The following is a 12,674-nucleotide window of genomic DNA, read 5'->3' as shown; positions in this document are numbered from 1 at the left end:
GGACGGACGGCGTAAATGCATAACTCCCCGAAATCAAAACAAATTCGTTTTTTTTTTTCAATTTGACAGCGCAAATGATTTTTTTCCGGTTTCGCAGCATATGTTATGGAAAAATAATGCCAGTCATTGCAAAGTACAATTGGTTTCGCAAAAAATAAGCGCTCATATACGTCTCTAGGTGAAAAAATGCAAGCGCTATGGACTTTTAAACTTAAAATGGAATAAGCAAAAGCGCAAAAACGAAATAGGCTTTGACCTTAAGGGGTTAAAGAGGTATTTCTTCTGGTATCTTCCCTGCACAGCGCACTGCAGCTTCTCTGAGCTGACAAGACTGCTCAGCCAATCACTGGCCGGGACCACCGGGGAAAGAGATTGGCTGAGAGGCCTGTCAGCTTAGAGAAGTTGCAGAGAACAGTGCCAGGAAGAGAACAGAGGACAGGCGGAGACTGGGAGCATGGAGAGGTAATGTATGAACAGTTTAGGGCAAATATATATATATATATATATATACACACACACACATACAGCTCTTGCTAAACGATAATCGAGTCGTGTAATAGGCTCAGTAAATGAGCGTCAATCTGGCAGATTGGTGCTCATTTACATCATTGATCGGGCCATCATTGCCCCGTCTAATAGGACCCTTAAGGCCCTATTCCACCAACAGATCTGACGACAGATTATCTGCCAAAGATTTGAAGCCAAACCCAGGAGTGGATTTAAAAAGAGGAGAAAGCCAGTCTTTCCTTTATGACCTGTTCCCTGTTTATAGTCTGTTCCTAGGTTTGGTTTCAAATCTTTGGCAGATAATCTGTCGTCAGATCTGTTGGTGGAATAGGGCCTTAAGATGTAACACCAGAGAGGAGGTTGCATTAATCCACGTGGGAGATGATGGGGGCATGTACCAACAGCTTCTTTGAGTCAGAGTTAAAGTGTTCCTGTTGTTATAACTTTCAAAACCTAAATCTAAAAGTAGATGTGATATAAAGCAAGTTTGCAATATACATTCATTATTATTTTTTGTTGTTGTTATCATGCTGTAATACAGAGCTGAACTTACCAGAAATCCAGCTCCAGTCTCTTAAAGGCAGCTATATTACAGCTATACGTACTGTATCCAGGTCCAGTCTCCTGAAGGCAGCTATATAACAGCTATACTTACTGTATCCAGGTCCAGTCTCCTGAAGGCTGCTATATAACAGCTGTACTTACTGTATCTTGGTCCAGTCTCCTGAAGGTAGCTATATTACAGCTATACGTACTGTATCCAGGTCCAGTCTCCTGAAGGCAGCTATATAACAGCTATACTTACTGTATCTTGGTCCAGTCTCCTGAAGCTAGCTATATTACAGCTATACTTACTGTATCCAGGTCCAGTCTCCTGAAGACAGCTATATAACAGCTATACTTACTGTATCCAGGTCCAGTCTCCTGAAGGCTGCTATATAACAGCTATACTTACTGTATCCAGGCCCAGTGTCCTGAAAGCTGCTATATAACAGCTACACTTACTGTATCCAGTTCTAGTCTCCTGAAGGATGCTATATAACAGCTATACTTACTATATCCAGGTCCAGTCTCCTAAAGGCATCTATATAACAGCTATACTTACTGTATCCAGGTCCAGTCTCCTGAAGGCTGCTATATATAACAGCTATAATTACTGTATCTTGGTCCAGTCTCCTGAAGGCAGCTATGTAACAGCTATACATACTGTATCTTGGTCCAGTCTCCTGAAGGATGATATATAACAGCTATACTTACTGTATCCAGGTCCAGTCTCCTGAAGGATGATATATAACAGCTATACTGTAGTTACTGCATCCAGGTCCAGTCTCCTGAAAACAGCTATATAACAGCCATACTTACTGTATCCAGGTCCAGTCTCCTGAAGGCTGCTTTATAACAGCTATACTTACTGTATCCTGGTCCAGTCTCCTGAAGGCAGCTATATAACAGCTATACTTAACTGCCTTCAGGAGACTGGACCTGGATACAGTAAGTATAGCTGTTAGCTGCCTTCAGGAGACTGGACCTGGATACAGTTACAGCTATACTTACTGTATCCAGGTCCAGTCTCCTGAAGGCAGCTATATAACAGCTATACTTACTGTATACAGGCCCAGTCTCCTGAAGGCAGCTATATACCAGCTATACTTACTGTATCCAGGTCCAGTCTCCTGAAGGCAGCTATATAACAGCTATACTTACTGTATCAAGGTCCAGTCTCCTGAAGGCAGCTATATAACAGCTATACTTACTGTATCCAGGTCCAGTCTCCTGAAGGCTGCTATATAACAGCTATACTTACTGTATCAAGGTCCAGTCTCCTGAAGGCAGCTATATAACAGCTATACTTACTGTATCCACATCCAGTCCCCTGAAGGCTGCTATATAACAGCTATACTTACTGTATCCAGGTCCAGTCTCCTGAAGGCAGCTATATAACAGCTATACTTACTGTATCCAGGTCCAGTCTCCTGAAGGCTGCTATATAACAGCTGTACTTACTGTATCTTGGTCCAGTCTCCTGAAGGTAGCTATATTACAGCTATACGTACTGTATCCAGGTCCAGTCTCCTGAAGGCAGCTATATAACAGCTATACTTACTGTATCTTGGTCCAGTCTCCTGAAGCTAGCTATATTACAGCTATACTTACTGTATCCAGGTCCAGTCTCCTGAAGACAGCTATATAACAGCTATACTTACTGTATCCAGGTCCAGTCTCCTGAAGGCTGCTATATAACAGCTATACTTACTGTATCCAGGCCCAGTGTCCTGAAAGCTGCTATATAACAGCTACACTTACTGTATCCAGTTCTAGTCTCCTGAAGGATGCTATATAACAGCTATACTTACTATATCCAGGTCCAGTCTCCTAAAGGCATCTATATAACAGCTATACTTACTGTATCCAGGTCCAGTCTCCTGAAGGCTGCTATATATAACAGCTATAATTACTGTATCTTGGTCCAGTCTCCTGAAGGCAGCTATGTAACAGCTATACATACTGTATCTTGGTCCAGTCTCCTGAAGGATGATATATAACAGCTATACTTACTGTATCCAGGTCCAGTCTCCTGAAGGATGATATATAACAGCTATACTGTAGTTACTGCATCCAGGTCCAGTCTCCTGAAAACAGCTATATAACAGCCATACTTACTGTATCCAGGTCCAGTCTCCTGAAGGCTGCTTTATAACAGCTATACTTACTGTATCCTGGTCCAGTCTCCTGAAGGCAGCGATATAACAGCTATACTTAACTGCCTTCAGGAGACTGGACCTGGATACAGTAAGTATAGCTGTTAGCTGCCTTCAGGAGACTGGACCTGGATACAGTTACAGCTATACTTACTGTATCCAGGTCCAGTCTCCTGAAGGCAGCTATATAACAGCTATACTTACTGTATACAGGCCCAGTCTCCTGAAGGCAGCTATATACCAGCTATACTTACTGTATCCAGGTCCAGTCTCCTGAAGGCAGCTATATAACAGCTATACTTACTGTATCAAGGTCCAGTCTCCTGAAGGCAGCTATATAACAGCTATACTTACTGTATCCACATCCAGTCCCCTGAAGGCTGCTATATAACAGCTATACTTACTGTATCCAGGTCCAGTCTCCTGAAGGCAGATTTTCTGACTTGTGATAAAAACAGACTAAACACAGGAATTCCAGCGAATACAGAGAGTCACAGCTTATTGTGTCCATCAATCACATGACTACTCTCTCTGTGAGCGCTCAGATGGCCTGGGATACACAGGACTTCCTGTTTCCTATTTTTTGAGAAAAAACGAGTCAGAATACAGGAAGTGCCGTGTTTTGCATGCTAACAAAAAAAAAATAATGAATGTAACTTGCAAACTTGCTTTATATCACATTTAGGCTAAGTACACACTACGTAAGTCTCCGGACGTAGCACGTTCCGTGAATAAGCGGCAGGAGATTTACGTAGTTTGCGTACAATGGAAAGTATACGATGTACGGCTGCACAGTTCACACTACGTACGAACTTACGCCCGGATCGTACGCGGCGCCGTAAAAAATTAACCAGACCATTGTTTGAGGAAGAAAATGCCGTAACTTACGCCCGTAGCGTAACATGCGGTCCCGTACGTAGTGGCGATTTCTTCATTTTTCCACTTTTCTTTGCCGATCGAAAAGGTTCTGTGGGGTGTCCGGGGCTAGGCGAAGATTTCCAAGTAAAAGACCGTTGTCAGATCGCTACGTAGGGCGCTCGGGAAGCGTAAGTAGACTGCGGGCGTAAGTTCGCGGTCCGTACGTAGCCGGCCGCAACTTGCCTAAATTCCCGGCCGGAGTTTAACACGTATATGTCCAGCCGTGAAAATATGCAGCCGGACATATACTTAGTGTGAACATAGCCTTACTGTGGATTCAGATTTTGAGAATTATAACGACAAAAAAAAAAAAAGCTGATTTGGGAAATGTTTTTAAGGTAGAGATGGTAAGGGCCTGGGTGTGCGATTTAACAGAATCAAAGATGACCCCCAATGGGGCGGACAGGGGAAAGTGTACAGCCATTGATTGATAGATTAGATGAGGGGTGGAGCTAGATGGGAGAAAGATCAAGAATTACTGACATGTCAGTTTTCCGTGGCCGCAATTTAGTGAATTGCGGCCGCAGAAAGACCTGTCAGTTCAAACAATGAAGTGAGCGGCTCTGGCCGCTTGCTTCATTGTGTGCTGTGGGAGGTTCTGATGTGGGCGCCCGCATCAGAACCTTGTGGCCAAAAGATCATCCGGCCGGTACTGCAGTACCGGCCGGGATGATCCGTGTAGAGACTGGCTGTTCCGTGACTTCACGTGGTGTGAGCCTAATAATGTACATGATGTCTATATATATGTATGAGAGCTTAGTATTATTCTTTTATGTTGTAATTTCAGTTTTATTTGTACATGTAAAAAGAGTAAAAATGGTCCTGGTCATGAACAGGTCGGTGTCTCCGTAAGTGGCCTTTCCTGAATGTTTATTGTTAAAGGGGCACTCCACTCAAACATAACATTTGAAATGTTACCACCAATGGTGAGACTAACAGTTCCTTGTTATTATCTATTAGTGTCTTTCCCCCAATTCTGAGCTGCTGAAGACACAAAAATCTGTGTGTGAGCTTTTCTCTCCGTCTCCCCTCCTCTCCCCTTCCATCTGAGACGGCTGATGTAAACAAATCCCTGACTGTCTTCACAACCGTGTAGCTTCTTTGTAATGCTGGGAGAATTAATAAAGTTCAATAGGGTTCTATCTTTATAACAGCCGGGGCTCTGTTTTTAGATACACAGTCTACTACATTGACACGATGATTGCGATACGATGAAACTGTGACGGCAGCAGCTGTCAATATAGCTTAGAAGGTTATTATTGAGTTCAATGTATGAATAGTGTGTAAGAATAGTATGTAGTGTGCACTGTATAACGGATAGCGATTTGTAAGGTAAGAATTAGTGACAGGATTAAGAAAATGTTCCTTTTTTTTCTTACTTTTTATATATTTCAGTTTATAAATGTCCCACCCCTCCTAATGTGAAGAATGGGTGGTATGAGCCTGAAATGGCCGAATATGTTTTCAATGATACTATAACATATGACTGCCATGAAGGATTTCAGCTTATGGGACAAGCTGTACTTACCTGCAGCTACGGTGAAGGATGGAACAGAAATCCACCAGAATGCAGAGGTACATGTCGATAACACAGGATGGAATCAAATCTTGCCCTTGCACAGTGTTATTACACAGCCATGTCCATGAGCCCCAAGGCTCAGTGTTGTAGCATCAAGCTGAAGTTCATTGAATAGATTTAGAAGTCCAGCCATTTTTAAATCTGGCAGGTGGCAGGGTTAGGGTGGTCGGCCGGTCCCACCGCTCACTGCGGGCACGGGGAAAGGTAAGTTCCTGCTCCTGATCAAATTCTCCCTTGGCCCCTGCCAGATTTTAAAAAATGGCCGGACTTCTCCTCTAAACATATTAGCTAAGCTGCTTGGAACCACACTGGGTGGTTCTTCCCACAGATTTTTTTTTTTTAATCTGGGCTATTGACTCACGTAGTCTTTAAATAGTGATGGGCGCGCATGCTTGGTTGAACATGTTGATCGATAGAGAATCTGAGTGCTCGATTCAAGTAACAAGCCCCATTAAAATCAATGGGAGACTTAAGTATTTGATCAGATGTCCCCCACTCGGCAGAGCAGAGGGTACCTGGTAAATCAAAGTCACAGTCTGGCCAGAATGTGCTCGTTCAGTTAAAATATGCCGTTTTAAGTAAACGTTATTGTTAAGAAGCTGCCAGCTATAATGCAATAGATGTGATCCCCGATACTTACGACGGTAAGTATAATCCCACCCCCCTTTTATATTAACCATTTACCCTCCACTTTGGGGGCACCTGGCTCAATACTTGAGGATGGGCTCACCTTAAAGCTTGTTGAAAGGCTTCTCAGCAGGCTTTTTTCCACTTTTTTTTTAACCGAGCAGCATGCAGTACTCACTCTAGTATCGAGGACTTTCGAGTAGTCCAATACTTGAGCGAACACTATACTCGAATGAGTGTGCCCACTCATCTCTATTGGCAAAGATTTTTAACATTCTCTTTTCTGTCATTATGGGGTATTGAGTGCAGAATAACGTATTGTATGAAATATATATATACAGTAATACCTCTGTTCTTGAGCTCCAGAACCGTGCAGTTCGAGAACCAAGCTGTGTTTTCCCATAGTGAACTATGTAAATGTGTTTAATTGTTCTTTACGCTCCATGGGTGCAGAGCACATGGCTCACAGAGTCTAAGGACTAGCAGTCATGCACCACTACTTACCCCAGGCGGCTGGCACACTCCGCTGCATGGAGAGGGAGCATGTTTTAGAGGGGGGATTCCCGTCATTATTCCCTGCTCCTGTGAGCCTCGGTGTTTGAACACCTCAATAAAGCCCCTATTGCACGGGGTGACTGAGGAGCAAACCAGTGCTGTCAGTGCTCGTTTGCTCCTCGTTCCCTGCTCGCTGCTATTGCACAAACGACAGCAACGATCAGCCGACAGCTGATGGTTTCCCTCTATTACACAGGACGATTATCGGCTGTTCTGTGTAATAGGGTCTAAATTGTCAGCTGAACAATAGTTTAGTTGACCGTTGATTTTGTTCAGATACTGAACCAAACTTTAGGGGGAAATTTTGTTTAAATATCGAAGTGTTTGAACCCCGTGGTATACGGAAACCGATGTATTATATAGCAAAAATAGGATTGCTTAAAGTAGCTGTGATTTTCCTAATCCTGGATAATGCCATTAAAGGGGTACTCTGAGCCAGGGTGTATTTTAGAGGATCGCCGGGGAGGGGGGTGGTTATCGACGGTGGAGGTCATTTACCTCCCCTGCTCCAGCGCCGGTGCCCGGATCGCGCCGCCTGGTACTCCCGTCCCGCGGCCACTTCCTGGTCAGAGCTGCGTCCTAAGACGTGACGTCTCAAGGCAACTCTGCCATTCAGCGGCCGAGGCGGGACTCCGCTACGGCCGATGATCACATCACGTCTCATGGGGCAACCCTGACCAGAAAGCCGCCGCAGGGCGGTAGTAACGGGAAGCGCGATCCAGGCACTGGTGCTGGAACGGGGGGAGGTAAGTGACCTCCATGGTCCCTAACCACCCCCTCCCTGGCGATCCTCTAAAATACCCACCTGGCCCGGAGTACCCCTTTAAAATGTTTTAGATGCGGCAGTCAGTAGTGATTGTGGCAACTAAGTGACTTCACTTGGGCTCTGATTTTCAGTTTGTCAACATCCTCTTCAAAATGTAAGGGGGTAAGAGTAAGGGGGTAATGTCTCTTTGAGGAGACCACCAAGCTGGCTTATAGACCTTCAATGGTTATACAGCGCTCCCTGGTGCCACCTATCGGAGGTAGCTTGCCCGTAAGTTAACCTTTGCCCCTTTAAAGTGGTTATCCTTCACCATCCCTTCCCTCAGGTAGTGTATAGCATGGGTCTCCGAACTGCGGCCCTCCAGCTGTTGCAAAACTACATTTCCCATCATGCCTGGACAGCCAAATGCAAAGTTTTAGCTGTCCAGGCATAATGGGAATTGTGGTTTTGCAACATCTAGAGGGCCACAGTTTGGAGACCCCTGGTGGTTAGTGTTACCTAGGTGTAGGTGGCTGTTTTGAGGTTCTCGACGCAGAGCAGCCTCCTACCGTGTTTCCCCGAAAATAAAACACCCTCCTAAAATAAGATACCCTAACTACTCTACCCTCTAGCCTAAAATAAGTCATCCCCCGAAAATAAGGCACCTTGTACTCTAAACCAGGGCACCCCCTGAAAGTAATGTGCCCCCCGATAATAAGGCAGCCTGTTGCCACCCACCGCCACCACCCAGGACTCACCTAATCCCTTCTTTGACCTCTGAAGCTAGCACTGCCAGCAGCCTGGTCCATGGCCCCCACCTCCTCCGCAGGTCCTAACACACGCTTGAGGCACATCCCGTTGCATGCCTGACCCACGCCCTGCCGCTGATGCACTCTTGGTCCTGAAGTGAATATTCCGGAGAAGATGTCTTATTTCTCTCCCCCCTGCTGGGGGCAAAGAAGTGCGATATCCCCCAGAAATAAGACATACTGCCTGTTTTTAAGGGAAAAATATATATAGGCACTGTCTTATTTTTGGGGAAACGGTAGTTGTCCTTTGCTGTAAGACGGTCTCCTTGAGAAAACTGCTAAAGTTGGGTATATACTGTATCACCTAGTAATGCAGTCAATGAAGAGTTATACAAGTAGTTACAGGTTCTATACTATCTGATTTCTTTTCCGCTAGGATATTGTGATACCCCACCTGACCCTCCTTATGCTGAACTGAATCCCTCATTTAAACAAATGACAAAGTTCTTTGCTGGCAGCAACGTACAATACGACTGTAAGCCTGGATATACTCGGATTTACATGATCCCAAATACTATATCTTGTTTAGGGAACTTCACATGGTCAAAAATAAATACGGAGTTCTGCAGACGTGAGTACTGAAGTTATTCTTGTAGTTTGGGGAAAAAAAATACACCAGGCTTTGATCTTGTATGAATGCGAATGTGTTTCCATTTCCTCCGATGGTGAGAACCTATTTCTGATTCCAGAGAGTTATTATTTTGCACAACAGACTTTAGCAATAAAAAATATTATCTGCAGAAAATAAAAAGAATGGAGGAGGAGGAGGAGAACTCGCACTCCAGGCTTAAATAATCTTCTACCAGGGCATGTACGTGCTGGACCTATGTGGAGGTGCAGAACTCTCAGTGCCTCTGCGACCCCCTGGCACCCTTTATCTTTTTGATGGTCCCCAACCATGGTGATAGTCCTCTCCATTATGTGCATGAGCTCAGTAGTCCTGGATATTCATGAGAAGCAGAAAACTCCACCCCCAGCTGCTGGTTGGCCGTTATCTATCCATGCTGTGTATAGGCAGTCACCTATCAATCAGCAGCTGGAGGGTGGGGCAGGAATCCTATTCTCCTGCATATTAGGAGAACGGCTGAACAGAATGATGTAAGTAGCACACCAATCTGCTCAGCATTTCTGTCACTAGTTTATGCTGCTCTCATTTAAGGTGCCGGATTCCCTTTAAGGATTAAAAGCTGCACTGTGACTGGATGACATGGGCAACAATAGCAGTTTTATGTTTATGCAGTTTCCATAAATCTGTTCCTATAGCTCTACTGCAGAATAAAATGAGGTCCTGACTAGAGTTGAGTGAACAAGTATTATATAACAGTATTAGATATTCTACTCAGTCTTAAAGCAATATCACTAGTCCTAAAAGGGACTTTTGGGGAATTGTGGCTTAATGTTAGTATTCCTACTGCATACTCTAAAAGCACAAACTGTAACACAGTATACAACTGCATATACTATCTATCAGTATACTGTATAATACTGGTATATTGTATGTGATATCAGTTTTTTGGGGTGGGTGTCACACTGTGAGATTGCTGGTCCTCAAAAGCTAACTGTCTACCTACCTAATAATACTAAGACCTCATCAAGCATCAGGTGAATTAGGTCTATATACACCCAGGTCACATGACACAGCCAGCCAATCACTGCTAGACCAGCAGCAAACATGGCTACAGTATGCAGGATGTGCCAGCCCCTCCCCTACATGCTTATGGGCTAATTTAAAGGAGAAGTCCGGCCAAAATTAATTTTTGATATGTTGTTACTTATGAAAAGTTATACAAATTTCTAATGTACATTAATTATGGGAAATGCACATATACTGCTATTTCCCTTAATTTAGTAGATCAGGAAGTGTTAGAAATATCTCTGAAGAAGTGACGTCACGACCCAGGGTGTAATTCCTATGGAGTGTCCAGCAGGGGGCGCTCTCTATATAGAAGTCTATGGGACTTTATTGTTTCTATGGGTTTCTATGTAATGTAATGTAATGTAGTGTACAGTGCTTTATTGAATGAATACATCTATGGAATACTTTGGGGAGCAAGTGTCCTTGCTCCCCAAAGTATTGCATAAATGTATTCATTCAATACATTCAATACACAGTAAGCCCGCCGATCCGCCGCATTTCCGCCGATCCGCCACACGCTGATCCGCCGCATTCCCGCCGATCCGGACCATATACATTGAATTACAGCTCCCATCATCTGCTTCTAGTATGAACAAGTGATGGGAGCTGTAGTTGGGTAATGGATATGACATGCCGCCGGGCGCAGGGGGGAGCCGCTCAGTACACAGGAGCTCTCCCCCCTCCTCCTCCTCCTTCCGTGATAACTTCCGCCTATACCAATGCTGACTCCCTGCCTGGCCGCCGCTCTCCGCTCACCTATACCGGCTCCCGGCATCAGCGCGGACACCAGGATGCATCGGGAGCCGGTATGTATGGGGGGGGGGGGAGCGGAGAGCGGCGGCCAGGCAGGGACTCAGCATTGGTATAGGCGGAAGTTATCCCGGAAGGAGGAGGAGGAGGGGGGAGAGCTGCTGTGTACTGAGCGGCTCCCCCCTGCGCCCGGCGGCATATCCATTACCCAGCTACAGCTCCCATCACCTGTTCATACTATAAGCAGATGATGGGAGCTGTAGTTCAATGTATATGGTCCGGATCGGCGGGAATGCGGCGGATCAGCGTGTGGCGGATCGGCGGAAATGCGGCGGATCGGCGGGCTTACTGTGTATTGAATGTATTGAATGAATACATTTATGCAATACTTTGGGGAGCAAGGACACTTGCTCCCCAAAGTATTCCATAGATGTATTCATTCAATAAAGCACTGTACACTACATTACATTACATTACATTACATAGAAACCCATAGAAACAATAAAGTCCCATAGACTTCTATATAGAGAGCGCCCCCTGCTGGACACTCCATAGGAATTACACCCTGGGTCGTGACGTCACTTCTTCAGAGATATTTCTAACACTTCCTGATCTACTAAATTAAGGGAAATAGCTCTATATGTGCATTTCCCATAATTAATGTACATTAGAAATTTGTATAACTTTTCATAAGTAACAACATAAAAATTAATTTTGGCCGGACTTCTCCTTTAAGCCGCCAAACATGTGGGGAGGAGACTTACTCTTTTACACGATTACCATGCAGTACTCATTAGAGTATCGAGTACTTTCCACAGGGCCGCCATCAGGGCACTATTGGCAGTACAGTTGTATGGGGCCCGGGCCCAAACTAGAATTCAGGGGGCCCGCTGAAGCTCCTAACAACTGTACTGCACACAAGCGCACTGCTCCTGCTGTCTGTCAGCCGCTCACTGTCAGGAGCAGAGCTGAGAGAAGACACAAGCAGGGCCCCCTCCTCACTCCCCCCGGGCCCCTCCCCAGCCACCTCAGTACCTTCTCTGGCAGCGTTCTCTGTCGGGACAAGAGGGGGAGGGGCCCGGAGCCGGCTGTGTGCAGGAGAAAAGATGAGGACTGCACCTCATGCTGCCCCAGACTTTCCCTGCAGAACGTAAGTGTACTGGTGCGTGTGTTAGTGAGTTGTGAGTGTGTTAGAGAGTTGGGGGGGGGTCGTCTGGAGTGGGGGTTCTGCAGCAGCTGAGGTGTATGATGAGGTTCTGCAGCAGCTGAGGTGTATGATGAGGTTCTGCAGCAGCTGAGGTGTATGATGAGGTTCTGCAGCAGCTGAGGTGTGTATAAGGTTCTGCAGCAGCTGAGGTGTATAATGAGGTTCTGCAGCAGCTGAGGTGTATGATGTTCTGCAGCAGCTGAGGTGTGTACAAGGTTCTGCAGCATCTGAGGTGTATGATGAGGTTCTGCAGCAGCTGAGGTGTATGATGAGGTTCTGCAGCAGCTGAGGTGTATGATGAGGTTCTGCAGCAGCTGAGGTGTATGATGAGGTTCTGCAGCAGCTGAGGTGTATGATGAGGTTCTGCGGCATCGCTATCCAAGCAAAACAATGGTTTGGTACACAGATTTCCTGGTATTCGATACTTCATGTTAGGCTATGTTCACATGCCGGAAGAGACCGGCTGGGTCACGGAACGGCCGATCTCTGAAAAGATCATCCCGGCTGGTACTGCAGTACCGGCCAGATGATCTTTCCAGCTGCAATGTTCTGATGCGGGCGCATCAGCACGCGCCCGCATCAGAACTTCCCACAGCACGTAATGAAGCGAGAGGCTGCTCCATAGTGTGCACTGACATGCCA

At 45.5% G+C, this 12,674-nt stretch overlaps 1 protein-coding gene across 1 annotated transcript in view; it reads left to right on the top strand.

Moving 5' to 3' along the window:
• The window catches only part of LOC138767539 (C4b-binding protein alpha chain-like), a 106,596-nt gene that overhangs the window by 74,625 nt on the left and 19,297 nt on the right, over positions 1-12,674 (top strand). The window contains exons 17-18 of the mRNA XM_069945095.1: positions 5,520-5,699; positions 8,816-9,010. Coding sequence (XP_069801196.1) covers positions 5,520-5,699; positions 8,816-9,010 — 375 coding nt within the window. The remainder of the gene's footprint in view (positions 1-5,519; positions 5,700-8,815; positions 9,011-12,674) is intronic.

This window comes from Dendropsophus ebraccatus, chromosome 11 (assembly GCF_027789765.1).
Source record: "Dendropsophus ebraccatus isolate aDenEbr1 chromosome 11, aDenEbr1.pat, whole genome shotgun sequence".
NCBI classification, from domain to species: domain Eukaryota; kingdom Metazoa; phylum Chordata; class Amphibia; order Anura; family Hylidae; genus Dendropsophus; species Dendropsophus ebraccatus.
Note: the sequence above shows the minus strand (reverse complement) of the source record. Positions and strands in the feature narration are given on the sequence as shown.